A 22278-nucleotide genomic window follows, 5' to 3' on the forward strand; every position below is an offset into this window, starting at 1 on the left:
TTACGCCCCATTCGAAGCAAATGCTTTTTCACATCAAATACAAACTTATCACATTGATTCCACTTATAAGCTCTTGCGCTCTCGCATACCATTTTATGCCGTCACTGGCAAATTCGCGGAATCAATTGTTTTTCCGTTTTTGTATTTTTTCGTTTGGCCGACACAAGTGAAAATATACAAGTTTGTCTCACAGCATATTTTGGCTCCATCAATCGCGAACCATCTTATTTTTCAATGGACTGCGCACCTCAAATCACACAAATGCTGTTGAAACAGCCATCCCTTTATGCCAGATCATTTGGTGTGGCGTTCATGTGTTGCGCGCTGTCATGAGAAAGGCTGAAAAGTTTCAAGATCGTTCCAACTTCGAAACTTTCTATAACTTAATGAAGTTATTGGTCTTTGGTTCTGAAGAGGAAGAAATTGATCCTGATGAAGTTTACAACAATTTAGAAGAAATTTTAAATGAGGAACCTGCTGCCCGTGAATACTTTGACCGACAGTGGCGCCATCATCTTGACAGGTGGATGCTTCGCTATAGAAATGAAGGAGATGGAACAAACAACATCTCGGAATCACATTTCAAGGTTTTGAAGCACCAGTACTTCCCAGAAAGGCGAAATCTTTGACTCGATGAACTTGTCATCGAGTTATATTCCAGTGTTGTTCCTTCATTCCTGATTAAGTTGCAAATTAAAGGTCTGGATTCAGAGAGGTGTTAAAGTTATCAAAAAAGTCACAAGAGATTTCGAAGAAATGACACAATTTAAAAAAGTCGAATGCATCAGTATGCTTGAAGCTGTTCAGAAAGGTCTGAAAAATGATACACTTGATCCCAACATTGTTTACTCAACATTAAAAATATTATTGCAAAGAAAACATTTGATTTAATAAACATTTAATTTATTATAATTAATTTTTTATTACAGTATAGTAAAAAATGCTATAAATAAATTATTATATTTTATTAAAATGTGACTTTTAATAGTAAGTGAATAAAATAAATCAGGAATTGGGAAAGAAATAAGGTTAATTAAAATAATGAAAATTACAAGTTTAAGGTTAATGAAAAGTGACAATGGGCGAGTTTGTCCCCCACTCGATAGGAAAATGAATTTAACATTTCAAATTTTTCATGATGAATACAATTCGTGCACTTAATAAATAAAGCATTAAACACCCAAATAAAGGCATAGATCGATATATAATACTAAATAATTAGAGAAAAAAAATTATATTCAACTTTTTCAATATTGAAAAAGATTGAACTCTTTTAGTCCTTCATTCCTGTGTCATACTTCCTCTTTGTGAAGTAGTATGAATCTGGATAAGTAGTGTTAGTTCTATTATTTGTAGACTTTACAACGTAGAATGCCTTGAACATTCTGTACTCATTCTTTTCAGTGTTTGTGTCAAGTGTCTGCTTCAATATATTAGACTTCTCTCTGATTAACTTCTGTGTATTATCATCTGGCTTTTGAAGCTTGCAAAGGATGTAGTTATCCTTGTAAACCTTGATTTCGCAAGGAACTGTACCGAGTGTAATTGTGACATTTTGGTAATTATCATAATTGTTACCAACGATGGCGACTAAGTTCTGTCCATCGATTGGTCCACGATCTGGGAAGAGAGATGTAACACCAAATATCTCTTTTAATTTTCTGTTTGCGCAGACTTGAGCGGCAGGTGGGCATGTAATGGAGCCTGCGAAACCAGAGAACTTGGCTTGTTGACCATCTTTCTTGCAGTAGTACTCTTCACCGTTGACAATCAATCTGACTCTGTGATCTGTACCACACCATGCTTCGTAGCATCTTGATGTTGAAAGCAAGCTGCCTGTGAAACCTTGTTGAAGTGTGGACATTGCGCATGTTGAGTTCGGTAAGAATGCTTCACCATACTTGGAGTAGTTGTAGTCTGGTTCGAACTCAACCATACGCTTCAAACCATTGTCACCTGTTGATCTGCATGAATACCATGGAAGAACTAAGTTTGCGTAATCAAGCATGTTATCCTGGCCGACAAGTGATTGTCCGTTTGGATTGTACCAGTCTTTTTTATTCATGTCTTCCGGTTCAACTTTTCCTGGATCGTTCCATTGAACAAGTGAGCATGTGCCTGTCCATGTGTAATCGTAGAAGCAAGCCTGGAGAGAGGTTGATTGGCATTGGTATGGAAGAGGAATAGAATGCTGTGGTGGTTTCAAAAGAATTGACTCGTTTACGTGGATCTTTGTATTGATGTGGTCATCTAAGTAAATGAGGTCTTCCATGAGGTTTTTGGATGGAACATACCATCCGGTATCTAACAATGTGTTGTAGAAGATTGGTGAAAGCCAGCCTGGACCGTATGTTCTACCTTGCATGAGATCTGTGAAGAAAAGTTTTTCGTTTGGATGGGAACCAGCTGTTCCGCCACCGCCTGAGTCTTCAAGTTCAAGGCCGATATTGATGAGTGTTTCATTTTTTACTTTGAATCTATTATTCACCCATTCTGTCAAACATGGAGATCTGACGTACATATGTGGAACCCTATTATCATTGTAGCTTTCGTATTCGCCTTTAGATATTTCTTTACCTTGCCAATCGGTATAGTGGACAATTGTGGCTGTTTCTCCATAAGGTTGCCATTTTAAATAACGAGCTACTGAATGACAGAATGTGATTTAATTCGTGAATAACCGTTAAAATGAATTGTCTATCACCCGATTCTAGTGTTTGTGCCTCAAATGGTATCTTATTTGAATTAAGTGTAATTTCCCATGTGTCGGTCTGCCAGTTGTGGGATGATTGTATGTAGAACGTGCAAATGCAAGGCCATTTGAACCTTTTTCAAATGATTCAGCCTTTACATCAATAACGAGATCAAAATCATCATCTAAACTTCTTGCACGATCAGTAACATTAATACGTTTACTAAGAAAATCGTTTACATAATTGAATGTTTTCTTGATTACTTCATTGTCAATTCCTTGCATTCGAAAATCAATTCTCAAATTATATGTTGCAGGATGAAGTTTTGGATTACATTTAAATTGATTTTCATTTGGATTTGATTCTGGAGTTGAAGTTGATTCATCCCGAAGATTTCGCAATGATTCTGGTTCACTTGAACGAAGTTGCTGATTCGTGTAAATATCATGCATACATGTGAATACTTGTGAGTTAACTGCTGAAGCAAAAAGGTGTAAGAACATATGATAAATTTGAATTGAGTTGCATTTCAATATAATTGAATTATGGCATTTAATAAAAATGCTTATGTTTTAATATCCTTTGATAATTATTCATTATTAAAAAAATTGATTAGATTTTTGTGTAGTCGTCAGAAAATTGAAAGCGCATCAGAGGTTTTTGAGTGTCTAAAAATATTAATTATACTTTTTGCTAAAATAAGGAATAAAAACAATACAAAGATTTTTTATTTGTTATTTATTTCAAAAAAAAGTCAAATTTATATATTTATAAATTTTATTTATATTCACTTACTATCTTTGATCAAGAGATAGGAAAAGAGAAAGGGACAGACTAGCCCATTGTCACTTTTTAATTTAGCAAATGAACGCTTATGGAGTGGAGTTTTTGGGTAAATCTGATTTGCTTATAAATGAAATAAAATCAAAAGAAACCATATTGGCATTATATTATGCAAAAATAAATGATCTTACTTAGTACTTTTAAAGTTAATTTCAGAAAAAATTTGACACAATGGTATCCGGCACATACAAGTGGTGTACAACCAAAATATAAGTTGGTTTAAACATATATTGCTATATCTCATGATCTTACTTAGTACTTTTAAAGTTAATTTCAGAAAAAATTTGACACAATGGTATCCGGCACATACAAGTGGTGTACAACCAAAATTTCATATCCCTAGTTTTACATTTATGTTTAGTTTTATTTCACCTAATTTTCAAAGATCATAATTGAATTAGATGGCCAAGCTATTCAAAACACGACCAAGCTTATCAAAATAAGACCAATATATTCAAAATTCTTTATTCTTTCAAATCATTTCATTTTAATGCAGATCCAAGATCACGAACTCACATATATCGAGTTGCTTAAGTATGGAGTGCAACAAGAAATCCAAGCAGGTTGTAGTTATTCATATAAAACTAGGAAAGAAAGAAATCAAATCCAAATTAATTGTAAGTGGCCGAATTGTCCATGTCGCTTCCTTGTTGATACACTTCCCGATGACAAGTACCACATACGAAAATGTATTAACACCCACAATCATTCTGCCCCTTTTCCAAACAAATCACAACAAATTACATCATATTTTTATAGATCTTATTTAACAAGATATTTTGAATCAAATCAAGACCGTGTTTACACACAATTAAGGTGTTTCAAAGATCTTAATATCCCATTTGATAGTGGGATCATTCCGGAAATGTTTCAACAATCTACAGATGCTTTAAAAAAGTTTTCTAAACGCCTTCATGCAATCAATACCCGTTTCTCAGCGGATGATGTTACATCTCTTGCAATTTTTGTCGACATGGTTAAGAGTCATTCTCCGGATGATCTCATCGAGTTTATTCACGAGCCAGATCGTATGATTTTCTATTACGCCCCATTCGAAGCAAATGCTTTTTCACATCAAATACAAACTTATCACATTGATTCCACTTATAAGCTCTTGCGCTCTCGCATACCATTTTATGCCGTCACTGGCAAATTCGCGGAATCAATTGTTTTTCCGTTTTTGTATTTTTTCGTTTGGCCCGACACAAGTGAAAATATACAAGTTTGTCTCACAGCATATTTTGGCTCCATCAATCGCGAACCATCTTATTTTTCAATGGACTGCGCACCTCAAATCACAAATGCTGTTGAAACAGCCATCCCTTTATGCCAGATCATTTGGTGTGGCGTTCATGTGTTGCGCGCTGTCATGAGAAAGGCTGAAAAGTTTCAAGATCGTTCCAACTTCGAAACTTTCTATAACTTAATGAAGTTATTGGTCTTTGGTTCTGAAGAGGAAGAAATTGATCCTGATGAAGTTTACAACAATTTAGAAGAAATTTTAAATGAGGAACCTGCTGCCCGTGAATACTTTGACCGACAGTGGCGCCATCATCTTGACAGGTGGATGCTTCGCTATAGAAATGAAGGAGATGGAACAAACAACATCTCGGAATCACATTTCAAGGTTTTGAAGCACCAGTACTTCCCAGAAAGGCGAAATCTTTGACTCGATGAACTTGTCATCGAGTTATATTCCAGTGTTGTTCCTTCATTCCTGATTAAGTTGCAAATTAAAGGTCTGGATTCAGAGAGAAGTGTTAAAGTTATCAAAAAAGTCACAAGAGATTTCGAAGAAATGACACAATTTAAAAAAGTCGAATGCATCAGTATGCTTGAAGCTGTTCAGAAAGGTCTGAAAAATGATACACTTGATCCCAACATTGTTTACTCAACATTAAAAATATTATTGCAAAGAAAACATTTGATTTAATAAACATTTAATTTATTATAATTAATTTTTTATTACAGTATAGTAAAAAATGCTATAAATAAATTATTATATTTTATTAAAATGTGACTTTTAATAGTAAGTGAATAAAATAAATCAGGAATTGGGAAAGAAATAAGGTTAATTAAAATAATGAAAATTACAAGTTTAAGGTTAATGAAAAGTGACAATGGGCGAGTTTGTCCCCCACTCGATAGGAAAATGAATTTAACATTTCAAATTTTTCATGATGAATACAATTCGTGCACTTAATAAATAAAGCATTAAACACCCAAATAAAGGCATAGATCGATATATAATACTAAATAATTAGAGAAAAAAAATTATATTCAACTTTTTCAATATTGAAAAAGATTGAACTCTTTTAGTCCTTCATTCCTGTGTCATACTTCCTCTTTGTGAAGTAGTATGAATCTGGATAAGTAGTGTTAGTTCTATTATTTGTAGACTTTACAACGTAGAATGCCTTGAACATTCTGTACTCATTCTTTTCAGTGTTTGTGTCAAGTGTCTGCTTCAATATATTAGACTTCTCTCTGATTAACTTCTGTGTATTATCATCTGGCTTTTGAAGCTTGCAAAGGATGTAGTTATCCTTGTAAACCTTGATTTCGCAAGGAACTGTACCGAGTGTAATTGTGACATTTTGGTAATTATCATAATTGTTACCAACGATGGCGACTAAGTTCTGTCCATCGATTGGTCCACGATCTGGGAAGAGAGATGTAACACCAAATATCTCTTTTAATTTTCTGTTTGCGCAGACTTGAGCGGCAGGTGGGCATGTAATGGAGCCTGCGAAACCAGAGAACTTGGCTTGTTGACCATCTTTCTTGCAGTAGTACTCTTCACCGTTGACAATCAATCTGACTCTGTGATCTGTACCACACCATGCTTCGTAGCATCTTGATGTTGAAAGCAAGCTGCCTGTGAAACCTTGTTGAAGTGTGGACATTGCGCATGTTGAGTTCGGTAAGAATGCTTCACCATACTTGGAGTAGTTGTAGTCTGGTTCGAACTCAACCATACGCTTCAAACCATTGTCACCTGTTGATCTGCATGAATACCATGGAAGAACTAAGTTTGCGTAATCAAGCATGTTATCCTGGCCGACAAGTGATTGTCCGTTTGGATTGTACCAGTCTTTTTTATTCATGTCTTCCGGTTCAACTTTTCCTGGATCGTTCCATTGAACAAGTGAGCATGTGCCTGTCCATGTGTAATCGTAGAAGCAAGCCTGGAGAGAGGTTGATTGGCATTGGTATGGAAGAGGAATAGAATGCTGTGGTGGTTTCAAAAGAATTGACTCGTTTACGTGGATCTTTGTATTGATGTGGTCATCTAAGTAAATGAGGTCTTCCATGAGGTTTTTGGATGGAACATACCATCCGGTATCTAACAATGTGTTGTAGAAGATTGGTGAAAGCCAGCCTGGACCGTATGTTCTACCTTGCATGAGATCTGTGAAGAAAAGTTTTTCGTTTGGATGGGAACCAGCTGTTCCGCCACCGCCTGAGTCTTCAAGTTCAAGGCCGATATTGATGAGTGTTTCATTTTTTACTTTGAATCTATTATTCACCCATTCTGTCAAACATGGAGATCTGACGTACATATGTGGAACCCTATTATCATTGTAGCTTTCGTATTCGCCTTTAGATATTTCTTTACCTTGCCAATCGGTATAGTGGACAATTGTGGCTGTTTCTCCATAAGGTTGCCATTTATTAAATAACGAGCTACTGAATGACAGAATGTGATTTAATTCGTGAATAACCGTTAAAATGAATTGTCTATCACCCGATTCTAGTGTTTGTGCCTCAAATGGTATCTTATTTGAATTAAGTGTAATTTCCCCATGTGTCGGTCTGCCAGTTGTGGGATGATTGTATGTAGAACGTGCAAATGCAAGGCCATTTGAACCTTTTTCAAATGATTCAGCCTTTACATCAATAACGAGATCAAAATCATCATCTAAACTTCTTGCACGATCAGTAACATTAATACGTTTACTAAGAAAATCGTTTACATAATTGAATGTTTTCTTGATTACTTCATTGTCAATTCCTTGCATTCGAAAATCAATTCTCAAATTATATGTTGCAGGATGAAGTTTTGGATTACATTTAAATTGATTTTCATTTGGATTTGATTCTGGAGTTGAAGTTGATTCATCCCGAAGATTTCGCAATGATTCTGGTTCACTTGAACGAAGTTGCTGATTCGTGTAAATATCATGCATACATGTGAATACTTGTGAGTTAACTGCTGAAGCAAAAAGGTGTAAGAACATATGATAAATTTGAATTGAGTTGCATTTCAATATAATTGAATTATGGCATTTAATAAAAATGCTTATGTTTTAATATCCTTTGATAATTATTCATTATTAAAAATAATTGATTAGATTTTTGTGTAGTCGTCAGAAAATTGAAAGCGCATCAGAGGTTTTTGAGTGTCTAAAAATATTAATTATACTTTTTGCTAAAATAAGGAATAAAAACAATACAAAGATTTTTTATTTGTTATTTATTTCAAAAAAAAAGTCAAATTTATATTATTTATAAATTTTATTTATATTCACTTACTATCTTTGATCAAGAGATAGGAAAAGAGAAAGGGACAGACTAGCCCATTGTCACTTTTTAATTTAGCAAATGAACGCTTATGGAGTGGAGTTTTTGGGTAAATCTGATTTGCTTATAAATGAAATAAAATCAAAAGAAACCATATTGGCATTATATTATGCAAAAATAAATGATCTTACTTAGTACTTTTAAAGTTAATTTCAGAAAAAATTTGACACAATGGTATCCGGCACATACAAGTGGTGTACAACCAAAATATAAGTTGGTTTAAACATATATTGCTATATCTCATGATCTTACTTAGTACTTTTAAAGTTAATTTCAGAAAAAATTTGACACAATGGTATCCGGCACATACAAGTGGTGTACAACCAAAATTTCATATCCCTAGTTTTACATTTATGTTTAGTTTTATTTCACCTAATTTTCAAAGATCATAATTGAATTAGATGGCCAAGCTATTCAAAACACGACCAAGCTTATCAAAATAAGACCAATATATTCAAAATTCTTTATTCTTTCAAATCATTTCATTTTAATGCAGATCCAAGATCACGAACTCACATATATCGAGTTGCTTAAGTATGGAGTGCAACAAGAAATCCAAGCAGGTTGTAGTTATTCATATAAAACTAGGAAAGAAAGAAATCAAATCCAATTAATTGTAAGTGGCCGAATTGTCCATGTCGCTTCCTTGTTGATACACTTCCCGATGACAAGTACCACATACGAAAATGTATTAACACCCACAATCATTCTGCCCCTTTTCCAAACAAATCACAACAAATTACATCATATTTTTATAGATCTTATTTAACAAGATATTTTGAATCAAATCAAGACCGTGTTTACACAATTAAGGTGTTTCAAAGATCTTAATATCCCATTTGATAGTGGGATCATTCCGGAAATGTTTCAACAATCTACAGATGCTTTAAAAAAGTTTTCTAAACGCCTTCATGCAATCAATACCCGTTTCTCAGCGGATGATGTTACATCTCTTGCAATTTTTGTCGACATGGTTAAGAGTCATTCTCCGGATGATCTCATCGAGTTTATTCACGAGCCAGATCGTATGATTTTCTATTACGCCCCATTCGAAGCAAATGCTTTTTCATATCAAATACAAACTTATCACATTGATTCCACTTATAAGCTCTTGCGCTCTCGCATACCATTTTATGCCGTCACTGGCAAATTCGCGGAATCAATTGTTTTTCCGTTTTTGTATTTTTTCGTTTGGCCCGACACAAGTGAAAATATACAAGTTTGTCTCACAGCATATTTTGGCTCCATCAATCGCGAACCATCTTATTTTTCAATGGACTGCGCACCTCAAATCACAAATGCTGTTGAAACAGCCATCCCTTTATGCCAGATCATTTGGTGTGGCGTTCATGTGTTGCGCGCTGTCATGAGAAAGGCTGAAAAGTTTCAAGATCGTTCCAACTTCGAAACTTTCTATAACTTAATGAAGTTATTGGTCTTTGGTTCTGAAGAGGAAGAAATTGATCCTGATGAAGTTTACAACAATTTAGAAGAAATTTTAAATGAGGAACCTGCTGCCCGTGAATACTTTGACCGACAGTGGCGCCATCATCTTGACAGGTGGATGCTTCGCTATAGAAATGAAGGAGATGGAACAAACAACATCTCGGAATCACATTTCAAGGTTTTGAAGCACCAGTACTTCCCAGAAAGGCGAAATCTTTGACTCGATGAACTTGTCATCGAGTTATATTCCAGTGTTGTTCCTTCATTCCTGATTAAGTTGCAAATTAAAGGTCTGGATTCAGAGAGAAGTGTTAAAGTTATCAAAAAAGTCACAAGAGATTTCGAAGAAATGACACAATTTAAAAAAGTCGAATGCATCAGTATGCTTGAAGCTGTTCAGAAAGGTCTGAAAAATGATACACTTGATCCCAACATTGTTTACTCAACATTAAAAATATTATTGCAAAGAAAACATTTGATTTAATAAACATTTAATTTATTATAATTAATTTTTTATTACAGTATAGTAAAAAATGCTATAAATAAATTATTATATTTTATTAAAATGTGACTTTTAATAGTAAGTGAATAAAATAAATCAGGAATTGGGAAAGAAATAAGGTTAATTAAAATAATGAAAATTACAAGTTTAAGGTTAATGAAAAGTGACAATGGGCGAGTTTGTCCCCCACTCGATAGGAAAATGAATTTAACATTTCAAATTTTTCATGATGAATACAATTCGTGCACTTAATAAATAAAGCATTAAACACCCAAATAAAGGCATAGATCGATATATAATACTAAATAATTAGAGAAAAAAAATTATATTCAACTTTTTCAATATTGAAAAAGATTGAACTCTTTTAGTCCTTCATTCCTGTGTCATACTTCCTCTTTGTGAAGTAGTATGAATCTGGATAAGTAGTGTTAGTTCTATTATTTGTAGACTTTACAACGTAGAATGCCTTGAACATTCTGTACTCATTCTTTTCAGTGTTTGTGTCAAGTGTCTGCTTCAATATATTAGACTTCTCTCTGATTAACTTCTGTGTATTATCATCTGGCTTTTGAAGCTTGCAAAGGATGTAGTTATCCTTGTAAACCTTGATTTCGCAAGGAACTGTACCGAGTGTAATTGTGACATTTTGGTAATTATCATAATTGTTACCAACGATGGCGACTAAGTTCTGTCCATCGATTGGTCCACGATCTGGGAAGAGAGATGTAACACCAAATATCTCTTTTAATTTTCTGTTTGCGCAGACTTGAGCGGCAGGTGGGCATGTAATGGAGCCTGCGAAACCAGAGAACTTGGCTTGTTGACCATCTTTCTTGCAGTAGTACTCTTCACCGTTGACAATCAATCTGACTCTGTGATCTGTACCACACCATGCTTCGTAGCATCTTGATGTTGAAAGCAAGCTGCCTGTGAAACCTTGTTGAAGTGTGGACATTGCGCATGTTGAGTTCGGTAAGAATGCTTCACCATACTTGGAGTAGTTGTAGTCTGGTTCGAACTCAACCATACGCTTCAAACCATTGTCACCTGTTGATCTGCATGAATACCATGGAAGAACTAAGTTTGCGTAATCAAGCATGTTATCCTGGCCGACAAGTGATTGTCCGTTTGGATTGTACCAGTCTTTTTTATTCATGTCTTCCGGTTCAACTTTTCCTGGATCGTTCCATTGAACAAGTGAGCATGTGCCTGTCCATGTGTAATCGTAGAAGCAAGCCTGGAGAGAGGTTGATTGGCATTGGTATGGAAGAGGAATAGAATGCTGTGGTGGTTTCAAAAGAATTGACTCGTTTACGTGGATCTTTGTATTGATGTGGTCATCTAAGTAAATGAGGTCTTTCCATGAGGTTTTTTTGGATGGAACATACCATCCGGTATCTAACAATGTGTTGTAGAAGATTGGTGAAAGCCAGCCTGGACCGTATGTTCTACCTTGCATGAGATCTGTGAAGAAAAGTTTTTCGTTTGGATGGGAACCAGCTGTTCCGCCACCGCCTGAGTCTTCAAGTTCAAGGCCGATATTGATGAGTGTTTCATTTTTTACTTTGAATCTATTATTCACCCATTCTGTCAAACATGGAGATCTGACGTACATATGTGGAACCCTATTATCATTGTAGCTTTCGTATTCGCCTTTAGATATTTCTTTACCTTGCCAATCGGTATAGTGGACAATTGTGGCTGTTTCTCCATAAGGTTGCCATTTATTAAATAACGAGCTACTGAATGACAGAATGTGATTTAATTCGTGAATAACCGTTAAAATGAATTGTCTATCACCCGATTCTAGTGTTTGTGCCTCAAATGGTATCTTATTTGAATTAAGTGTAATTTCCCCATGTGTCGGTCTGCCAGTTGTGGGATGATTGTATGTAGAACGTGCAAATGCAAGGCCATTTGAACCTTTTTCAAATGATTCAGCCTTTACATCAATAACGAGATCAAAATCATCATCTAAACTTCTTGCACGATCAGTAACATTAATACGTTTACTAAGAAAATCGTTTACATAATTGAATGTTTTCTTGATTACTTCATTGTCAATTCCTTGCATTCGAAAATCAATTCTCAAATTATATGTTGCAGGATGAAGTTTTGGATTACATTTAAATTGATTTTCATTTGGATTTGATTCTGGAGTTGAAGTTGATTCATCCCGAAGATTTCGCAATGATTCTGGTTCACTTGAACGAAGTTGCTGATTCGTGTAAATATCATGCATACATGTGAATACTTGTGAGTTAACTGCTGAAGCAAAAAGGTGTAAGAACATATGATAAATTTGAATTGAGTTGCATTTCAATATAATTGAATTATGGCATTTAATAAAAATGCTTATGTTTTAATATCCTTTGATAATTATTCATTATTAAAAATAATTGATTAGATTTTTGTGTAGTCGTCAGAAAATTGAAAGCGCATCAGAGGTTTTTGAGTGTCTAAAAATATTAATTATACTTTTTGCTAAAATAAGGAATAAAAACAATACAAAGATTTTTTATTTGTTATTTATTTCAAAAAAAAAGTCAAATTTATATTATTTATAAATTTTATTTATATTCACTTACTATCTTTGATCAAGAGATAGGAAAAGAGAAAGGGACAGACTAGCCCATTGTCACTTTTTAATTTAGCAAATGAACGCTTATGGAGTGGAGTTTTTGGGTAAATCTGATTTGCTTATAAATGAAATAAAATCAAAAGAAACCATATTGGCATTATATTATGCAAAAATAAATGATCTTACTTAGTACTTTTAAAGTTAATTTCAGAAAAAATTTGACACAATGGTATCCGGCACATACAAGTGGTGTACAACCAAAATATAAGTTGGTTTAAACATATATTGCTATATCTCATGATCTTACTTAGTACTTTTAAAGTTAATTTCAGAAAAAATTTGACACAATGGTATCCGGCACATACAAGTGGTGTACAACCAAAATATAAGTTGGTTTAAACATATATTGCTATATCTCATGATCTTACTTAGTACTTTTAAAGTTAATTTCAGAAAAAATTTGACACAATGGTATCCGGCACATACAAGTGGTGTACAACCAAAATATAAGTTGGTTTAAACATATATTGCTATATCTCATGATCTTACTTAGTACTTTTAAAGTTAATTTCAGAAAAAATTTGACACAATGGTATCCGGCACATACAAGTGGTGTACAACCAAAATTTCATATCCCTAGTTTTACATTTATGTTTAGTTTTATTTCACCTAATTTTCAAAGATCATAATTGAATTAGATGGCCAAGCTATTCAAAACACGACCAAGCTTATCAAAATAAGACCAATATATTCAAAATTCTTTATTCTTTCAAATCATTTCATTTTAATGCAGATCCAAGATCACGAACTCACATATATCGAGTTGCTTAAGTATGGAGTGCAACAAGAAATCCAAGCAGGTTGTAGTTATTCATATAAAACTAGGAAAGAAAGAAATCAAATCCAAATTAATTGTAAGTGGCCGAATTGTCCATGTCGCTTCCTTGTTGATACACTTCCCGATGACAAGTACCACATACGAAAATGTATTAACACCCACAATCATTCTGCCCCTTTTCCAAACAAATCACAACAAATTACATCATATTTTTATAGATCTTATTTAACAAGATATTTTGAATCAAATCAAGACCGTGTTTACACACAATTAAGGTGTTTCAAAGATCTTAATATCCCATTTGATAGTGGGATCATTCCGGAAATGTTTCAACAATCTACAGATGCTTTAAAAAAGTTTTCTAAACGCCTTCATGCAATCAATACCCGTTTCTCAGCGGATGATGTTACATCTCTTGCAATTTTTGTTGACATGGTTAAGAGTCATTCTCCGGATGATCTCATCGAGTTTATTCACGAGCCAGATCGTATGATTTTCTATTACGCCCCATTCGAAGCAAATGCTTTTTCACATCAAATACAAACTTATCACATTGATTCCACTTATAAGCTCTTGCGCTCTCGCATACCATTTTATGCCGTCACTGGCAAATTCGCGGAATCAATTGTTTTTCCGTTTTTGTATTTTTTCGTTTGGCCCGACACAAGTGAAAATATACAAGTTTGTCTCACAGCATATTTTGGCTCCATCAATCGCGAACCATCTTATTTTTCAATGGACTGCGCACCTCAAATCACAAATGCTGTTGAAACAGCCATCCCTTTATGCCAGATCATTTGGTGTGGCGTTCATGTGTTGCGCGCTGTCATGAGAAAGGCTGAAAAGTTTCAAGATCGTTCCAACTTCGAAACTTTCTATAACTTAATGAAGTTATTGGTCTTTGGTTCTGAAGAGGAAGAAATTGATCCTGATGAAGTTTACAACAATTTAGAAGAAATTTTAAATGAGGAACCTGCTGCCCGTGAATACTTTGACCGACAGTGGCGCCATCATCTTGACAGGTGGATGCTTCGCTATAGAAATGAAGGAGATGGAACAAACAACATCTCGGAATCACATTTCAAGGTTTTGAAGCACCAGTACTTCCCAGAAAGGCGAAATCTTTGACTCGATGAACTTGTCATCGAGTTATATTCCAGTGTTGTTCCTTCATTCCTGATTAAGTTGCAAATTAAAGGTCTGGATTCAGAGAGAAGTGTTAAAGTTATCAAAAAAGTCACAAGAGATTTCGAAGAAATGACACAATTTAAAAAAGTCGAATGCATCAGTATGCTTGAAGCTGTTCAGAAAGGTCTGAAAAATGATACACTTGATCCCAACATTGTTTACTCAACATTAAAAATATTATTGCAAAGAAAACATTTGATTTAATAAACATTTAATTTATTATAATTAATTTTTTATTACAGTATAGTAAAAAATGCTATAAATAAATTATTATATTTTATTAAAATGTGACTTTTAATAGTAAGTGAATAAAATAAATCAGGAATTGGGAAAGAAATAAGGTTAATTAAAATAATGAAAATTACAAGTTTAAGGTTAATGAAAAGTGACAATGGGCGAGTTTGTCCCCCACTCAGATATGTTGGTCAAAAATTTTGGTGTTATTTTTTGTGTTTAAGCATAAAGTATGTATTTACTTATGAAAAATAAACATTTTATTGATTATCATAAAGATACACCATAACAAATTGAAAAAAATTTTAAAAAAGTGTATTTTAGTGGGTATTATTCTGGCCAATACCCATTTTTGCACGACTTAATATTAACCATATCAATAGACGACTCAATGTAAAAATTTAGATATTATTTTTTTCATTATTCAAACTTTGATAAATTTTAGTATAATGAATGATTTTGTTTCGTGTATGATACAGAAATGAAAAGCTTAATTAATATTGTTTTGCATTTTTTCAAGAATGTTAGAGTACATCTACATTAAAAAATCGGATTCGAATTGCGATACTGCATCAAATTGATGCACATCTGATAGGGATCTCAAAAGAGTAGAGTTAATTTTTTTGTGTTTTTTTAAGTTTTGGGCCTTAGTAAAACACCATCTTGAGCAATATTTTTGGGACGACGATAGGCCTTATTTGGCCTTACAGTGGACCCTTAAAATATTTTTGTACGAAAAAAAGCATAAGTTTTTTCATCGGTTTTCTTTTGTTGCTTATCAAATCTTGAAACAACTACAGGTCTCAGATATCATGATGGTGGAAGTGGTGGTCGCAAATCAATCTTCTTATCTACAAATTTTGGTGAATTTGTCACATTTCTCGAGTCACTTTTTAGTTCACTTTTTGTGGTAGAATAAGATTTGTAATATTCTGAATACGAATAAGAATAATTACCATTGATATCTGATTCGGAGAAGGTAATTCCATAGTTTGTGTGTTTGTAACTATTGACTTTTCTTCGTTTGTTTGAGATTCATCAGAATAAGAAGGAGTTGCGAAAAAGTCTTCTTCTTCCTCTTCTTCGAATGAATCATCCCTGTAATATTCATATGTTCCTTCGGAAGGAATTCTCACAATATTCGTTAATTTATTGGTTGCCATTTCCTATAAATCATCATCGTCTTCTTCTTCAGAATCCTCTGAATATTTGACGGTTTTGTAAACATGAGTTGAGTTCACAAAGTCTTTTGACGATGATGCTAAAGGAATTCGCGAAGAATACTGAGAAGGTTATTTGCATTTAGTAGGGTTCTTTATTGCTGCACTTTTTAAACCAAATTCGATATTTTTTTTATTTTTGTTTAATATTTATGCCGTAATCCTAATAAAACTCAATTCAATTTTCAGAAGATACGGAAATAATAAAAATTTGAAATTATTTTATACGAAGAAGATCTATATTATATACAGATTAATATTTTGCAAAAAATTGAAGTGACCAAATTTGAGAGATTTTAGGGATCATTATTTGATTTATACTTGTAAAGAGCTATAATGTTCCAAAGCGAAGCAGTAATTTACATTTCCGATATACCAGCAACATACACTGAAGACAAGATGCGTGAAATCTTCAGCAAATATGGTGAAATTGAACAAATTTTACTTCGTAAATACCGTTCTGTTGATTTCCAATACAGTTTCATACAATATAAAGCTAAAGAACAGGCTGAAAAGGCATTTGATGAAGCCAATTTCATGAGACTTGAAACAAGCAGCATTTTCATTCAATTTATGTCACCAAAGATACGCCAATTACGCTTTTCTTCCGATAATGCTGTTTTAATATCAGGTGTTTCACCAGAAACAACCAACAAATCATTCTATGATAAGTATAAATCCTTTGGCAAAATTATTTTCTCGTATTTAGTTCAGAACAAAGGATATGGCTATATCCAATATGAAACAAAAAAAGCGGCCAAAGCAGCTACTGAATCTGATGCAAATATTACAAATTATACTTATAAACCTTTAGCAAAGGCTTTCCAAGAAGTTGTTGTTAATGACGTATCCGAAGAAGCATTCCCAGGCATCAAATCTCTCTTTGAAAAGCTCGGAGAGATCAAAAACATCGAAAAAGTCGATAAATCTTATTACATCAGATTTGCTGACCACAAAGCAGCCGATTCAGCCTTCTTATTCTTCAACATGTGCATTGTAGGCTCATCCATTGTTAAAGTTGACATGTCTCCACGTGAAACAGATTATTTCCATTATTATCTTCTTGAAGCCGCAACTCACATGGGCGATGAAGATTCATTCGTTAAAGTTGCTCTCAAGAACCTTCCTAACACCGTTACATGCGGCCAACACGTTCGCGAAATTTGCGAAAAATATGGCGCAGTGCAAGCACCTCGTTTGAACCTTAATGAGAAGTGGGAAAGTCTTGGGACAGCCACTTGCACAATGATGTCACACCAGGATGCTTTAAATGTCATCGAAGGCCTTAAACGAGATAATTCTCAAATAATTGCAGCCAGATCGATGTCAATTGACGAAGCCAAGCTTTATAAAGAGGTATCCGATCTTAAGATATACAGAGATCAAACGAATTCATCAAAAGACAGACAATTCTTAGTTACAGAACCAAAAGAATTGAAATTAATCAAAGATGAATTCAAATCTGCAATGAGAGTTGATCTTTGCGGATCTCTCGCTTTAGTTATGTTCAAGACAACAGAACTGATGGATGCTGCTGTATCTAACTACAATGGAAAGTTTGGATCATTGCTTTTCTTCGAAAAAGTTGATTCAATGGCTCTTCCTCCATTAGGAAAATCGTGGCCTCCTCAGCAGAGATTCCCATTCAGAAACAACGTCAGAGACAGGTTTATGAGGAAAGTTCTGGCAATGAGACCTGATTTCAACGAAAACAAGTTCAAGGACGTAACACCTGAAGTCGCAAGATTCCTTTTAGGACATGAAAAGGTAATGAACGCTTGGCTTGATGAGTAAAAAAAATTTTTGATTTTTTTTTCTGTTCAAAAATATAAAATAACTTTTTTTTCTTAAATTTCAATTTATACTTGAATAATACTATTCTCAAATATCTTAAGGATCCATCACAAAAGACTATCTTCATAAAAGCAATTTTAATTACTTTCATATTGAGTATCTTTAAAGAGGAGTCAATATTTGAAATGTTTACATATCGGCAATACAGCACTCTTAAGACAATTCTCCAATATATGAATAGTAATAATAAATGTCACGCGTTTATTTCAATGGTGATTAATGATAAAGTTATTTATTTCAGGAGATTTCATAGAATGATGAAACAATCTCAGAAATTCTGGTTATATCATTTGACAATCTTTGAAAATTATGGCACTTTTGAAATCTCCCCATAAAACAACGGTTATTTTTAATTTTTAAAGTCAAATTATTATGATAGAATCTATTCAAATTGGCAGCTTTCAGGAGATGTTGATGTATGGGAGGAATACTACAAAGATCCATTTAAAGGTCAAATTGAAAAATGTCAAAATTGTCAAATTCAAGCCGGACGATCTCAATATTACTTAGAAGAATGCACATTTTTAGAAGACAAAGATAAAGTTATAAATTTTAGTTCTACTTCTGATTCCAAATTTCTCCATAACTTTTGCGAATTCTACAATTGTTCTTCCTCTGGAGACGGTGGATGTATATACACCAATAACCAAGCAAGTTCGATAGTTCAACGAAGATTTTGTTCATTTAACTCTTTTACAGATAGTTATGGTCAATTTTCATATTTAAAAGTTGGAGAAAATTGCCATAATTATATAAATGAAAGTACATTGTTTGGATGTGGAAAGGCAGGAAATTTAGGAGGTGATACAACGTTTCAAGATAATGGCAACATTTCTATATTGAATACGAATTTCACTTCATGCAAATCGTATACTGTTTCAGGAAGTTTTGTCAGAAGTCAAACCGCTCCAATTTATTTTAAATACTCAACATATGCTAATAACGTTGCAGATGTTGGTTATATGCTGATAAATGCATGTTATCAATCTACATTTGACCATTCAAATATCATAAATAACTCTCAAGTCGGCACTGTTTATGGATTGATCTATCATGTTAACAATAAAATGAATGTCGATAGCTGTTCTTTTCAAAATAATAGAGTTCCAAATGGGGTTTCCATTTTCTATAATTCTAGTCCTATAATAGTAAATAATTGTTATATTGATAGTAATATTCCGAAAATTTTTGATCGAGCTACAGAACTCTTTAATCCAAAGGAATATTTTAAGAATATTATACATCATTTGTCTTTAAATAAATGTCAATCAGAATTTTCTGGATTTAATATTATTAACACAAATATCTTTATGCAATACAATATCTCTAATCTAATTTGGGCTTTGCATTTTTCTTGATCAATGAGTTAAAATTAATTAATATCAGCGAACTTTTTTTGGGCATATTTGACTCTTATCCTTTGGTGATTCATGCAAGGGAATGAATATTAAAATTTGAAATATTGGTCTTGATTTTGAATATCAACAAGTACCAAAGACAATGATTTAAGGCTGCACTTACGCCCATCTGACATTAATTCAAATTTTTGACAACTGGCGTGAAGCGTCATTGAATTTTAACCTTAAACATCTGAATTGAAAGCCCTGTCATAGGGGCGTAAGTGCACCCTTAAGTTCTACATTTTCCTTGGACAAAACAATAATTAAGGATTTTGAATAAAAAAAGAATAATACATTTTTAGAATTAAAGAAAATAATAATATAATATATAAAGTTATTGATTGTCTTCAGCAAGTTTTTCTTCTGCTTCTTGAACTTTTTCGTGAACTTCATCATAAGTTTTCATCAATCCATCATTCACTTGTTCTAGTTTGCTAGAAGTGTCATTTATTGGACTGGAAATACTTGAGAAGTCACTTGCATGTATTTCTTCATCATCATTGTTGATTTGGTTGAAGTTAACATGCTTTTCTTCTTCAGGTTTTGTTGGTGTTACATTATTTCCAAATCTAACTTTTGATGGAGTCTTTATTGGTGTAGAAGTAGAAACAATTGGGGAAATGCTGTTTTCCTTTGGTGATTTCTCTTTTGGAGATGTTGTTTCGGAGTCATTTTGTCTCAAAGGAAAATCAGAAATTGATGGAGATTCAATTTTACTTTGCCTCGAAATCTTTCTGTGTTTAAAGACAGGAGAGCCAGTATTGGAGAAAGAAAGTTGTCCGCTGACTTGTATCTCGTTTGATTCAGTGTTTAAGCTTCTTCTTGTGATTTTTTCACGTGAAATTCCGCTTCTTGACAAAACTTTCGATCCGGCTGTTCTATCTGAGTTATTACTGGCAATATCGACAAGCTTTCGACGGAATGTGAATTTATCTACCGAGAAATCTTCTTCTTCTGGGAATAAATCCATTCCGGAAATTTTCATCGAATTTGTAAGTCGAGAAGCTGAAAGTTTGGACCTTGAAATCCATATTTGCGATGGGTTGGTTGTATCTGTCTCGAAAATGGCGTCATCCGGAATTGCGATGAAATTATGCTGATAAACAAGACAAGTAATGAATTCTTTGTGATTGCAAGGTACATCGATATTTGCTGAAGGGTCCTGAAGGTTAAGAAGTGAAAGACCGCCTAAATATGCTATGGCAATGATCACTCCATCAGGATTTACTGCAATTGCAGAAATAGCGTGTGAAACCTTGGTAATTTTGATAAGCGACTTATCACTTTGGTTGTATTCGAAGAGTTTGCCATTGTTTGTGCCTACAAGTAAATTTCCGCCAATTGGATTTATTTTTATAATTGCTGACTGGCCAAAATCCTGTACATCGAGTATTTCTTGATGATACATGTCGTAAATGTAAAGCGACTTTGATTGAAAGGCTGCGACGTCGCCATTTTCTAAAGTACAAAGAGAAAGAACTGGACCTCGAAGGGAAGTGAATTCTGCATAATCACGAGCATCTTCATCTACACTTCCAGTTATTAAATGGCCTGAGGAGTCTCCTGCAATTACTGATTTTTGATCTTTCAAAAAATCAATAGATGTAATTGCAAACTTATATTTCGATAGTGTTTTAACTATGTTAAATTCTTTGACATCAATGATATGAATATTTCCTGTTGATGTGCCAAGAGCAATAAAATTAGATTCGTTATTGATAGATATGCACCTTATATCGCTTTCTGGAAGTTTGCATCCCTTTTTTGCACGCGTGTAGACATCAATTTCGAAAAGAATATCGGAATTTCCACAAACATAAAGTTTTCTGCAATCTTTGTGAAAAACAGCACTTGAAATGATCTTGATTGGAGATTCTATTTTATATGAAGGTTCACTTTGATCAATTTCCCAAACATGGACCGTTTTATCAATTGATACAAGCATTTACAATTTTTTTTTGTAAACTCTGAAATAATTTTTTTTATTGAGCGAAAAAGTTTACACTAACCATTTTCCAAAGGTAGGTCCACAAAAAATACGTTATTTCGCAAGTGAAAAAAATTCTCATGAACAACTTCAAGAGGATTTTTCACAGTAATAAAACTCCAAACTTCTCTTAATTGTGGAGAGAAATTGAAGTTTTCTTCATGCATAGTAGTTTAGTACTTTGTATTTACATTAATGTCAGAAACAATGTTGACATATATTCAATTTAAAATCGATGTCATTTATACTTAATAAGAATATATCCAATCGTTCTATTCTTTCAAAATATAAAGCTCTACAAAGGAAATTGTATAGCTTAAAATTTAATAATCTGCCCCGATACTTTGAACGATGAAAATCGTAAGCCACTGCAATAAGATTAATCCTCAATTGTTGTATATATTGATATCTTACTCTCATAAAAATCTGCAAGACCGTTTTCGCGAAAAAGTCATTTTACATACATGCGTTACTTAGTTAGGCGATTGATCTAACCTCAACCATAAAAATAATACAAAATACTGAAAGTCTAGATATAATTAATAGACTCTAAATATAACCGCTGCGCTTAAAACAAGAATTAACAAATTTGTCGATATTCACTCAACAAATTGAAATTTCATCAATAAAGCAAAAACAAAATGAGATACAAACGGGAACATGAAGAATTTATCTACTAAAAACTAATTTATAACTAATATACAACAAAAATTCACGCTTAATCCCCGAATTGCAACAAATAACTTGAAGATGTTGTTTTACGTTGCTTACAAAAGCAAACTACATAAAGTTTTTGAAGTAAAACCTTTTAAATACACTCAAATAAAAATTTATACTAATACCTTTTCTCTTTTTTTAAATAAATATATTCTTATTCATTCCCTAAAACAAACCATTATATGAATATC

At 33.4% G+C, this 22278-nt stretch overlaps 6 protein-coding genes and 2 pseudogenes across 8 annotated transcripts, besides 5 other annotated features; 4 read left to right on the forward strand and 4 right to left on the reverse strand.

Annotated features, from left to right (window-relative positions):
- Positions 1 to 1101: part of a mobile genetic element that runs on past the window's edge.
- Positions 1102 to 1273: 172 nt separating this feature from the next.
- TVAGG3_0378670 (regulation of choline O-acetyltransferase protein) lies at positions 1274 to 2521 on the reverse strand (the record flags this gene model as incomplete). The annotated part of the gene is made up of 1 exon (XM_051232022.1): positions 1274 to 2521. The coding sequence occupies one exon, from the start codon at positions 2519 to 2521 to the stop codon at positions 1274 to 1276; it is 1248 nt and encodes a 415-aa protein (XP_051101752.1).
- Positions 2522 to 3513: 992 nt separating this feature from the next.
- Positions 3514 to 5679: a mobile genetic element.
- TVAGG3_0378690 lies at positions 4861 to 5349 on the forward strand (annotated as a pseudogene). The gene has a single exon. A coding segment is annotated over exon 1 (489 nt).
- Positions 5680 to 5851: 172 nt separating the features above from the next.
- Positions 5852 to 7777, reverse strand: TVAGG3_0378700 (regulation of choline O-acetyltransferase protein; the record flags this gene model as incomplete). Its single annotated transcript, XM_051232023.1, has 1 exon — positions 5852 to 7777. One exon carries the CDS (start codon positions 7775 to 7777, stop codon positions 5852 to 5854), a length of 1926 nt encoding a protein of 641 aa, XP_051101753.1.
- A 320-nt stretch (positions 7778 to 8097) lies between these two features.
- Positions 8098 to 10260: a mobile genetic element.
- On the forward strand, positions 9492 to 10050 carry TVAGG3_0378720 (annotated as a pseudogene). The gene has a single exon. A coding segment is annotated over exon 1 (559 nt).
- Positions 10261 to 10432: 172 nt separating the features above from the next.
- Positions 10433 to 12361, reverse strand: TVAGG3_0378730 (regulation of choline O-acetyltransferase protein; the record flags this gene model as incomplete). Its single annotated transcript, XM_051232024.1, has 1 exon — positions 10433 to 12361. The coding sequence occupies one exon, from the start codon at positions 12359 to 12361 to the stop codon at positions 10433 to 10435; it is 1929 nt and encodes a 642-aa protein (XP_051101754.1).
- Positions 12362 to 12681: 320 nt separating this feature from the next.
- Positions 12682 to 15089: a mobile genetic element.
- Positions 13812 to 14450, forward strand: TVAGG3_0378750 (MULE transposase domain-containing protein; the record flags this gene model as incomplete). Its single annotated transcript, XM_001299875.2, has 1 exon — positions 13812 to 14450. A coding segment is annotated over one exon (639 nt), but the record flags the coding sequence as incomplete, so codon positions are not given.
- A 1293-nt stretch (positions 15090 to 16382) lies between the features above and the next one.
- Positions 16383 to 17954, forward strand: TVAGG3_0378760 (RNA binding; the record flags this gene model as incomplete). Its single annotated transcript, XM_001299876.2, has 1 exon — positions 16466 to 17923. One exon carries the CDS (start codon positions 16466 to 16468, stop codon positions 17921 to 17923), a length of 1458 nt encoding a protein of 485 aa, XP_001299877.1.
- Positions 17955 to 19488: 1534 nt separating this feature from the next.
- Positions 19489 to 19615: a mobile genetic element.
- Positions 19616 to 19717: 102 nt separating this feature from the next.
- On the reverse strand, positions 19718 to 21328 carry TVAGG3_0378780 (tricorn protease domain 2 family; the record flags this gene model as incomplete). Its single annotated transcript, XM_001293061.2, has 1 exon — positions 19718 to 21328. The coding sequence occupies one exon, from the start codon at positions 21326 to 21328 to the stop codon at positions 19718 to 19720; it is 1611 nt and encodes a 536-aa protein (XP_001293062.2).
- Positions 21329 to 22278: the final 950 nt, after the last annotated feature.

Source organism: Trichomonas vaginalis, chromosome V (genome assembly GCF_026262505.1).
Source record: "Trichomonas vaginalis G3 chromosome V, whole genome shotgun sequence".
Lineage (NCBI taxonomy): Eukaryota > Parabasalia > Trichomonadida > Trichomonadidae > Trichomonas > Trichomonas vaginalis.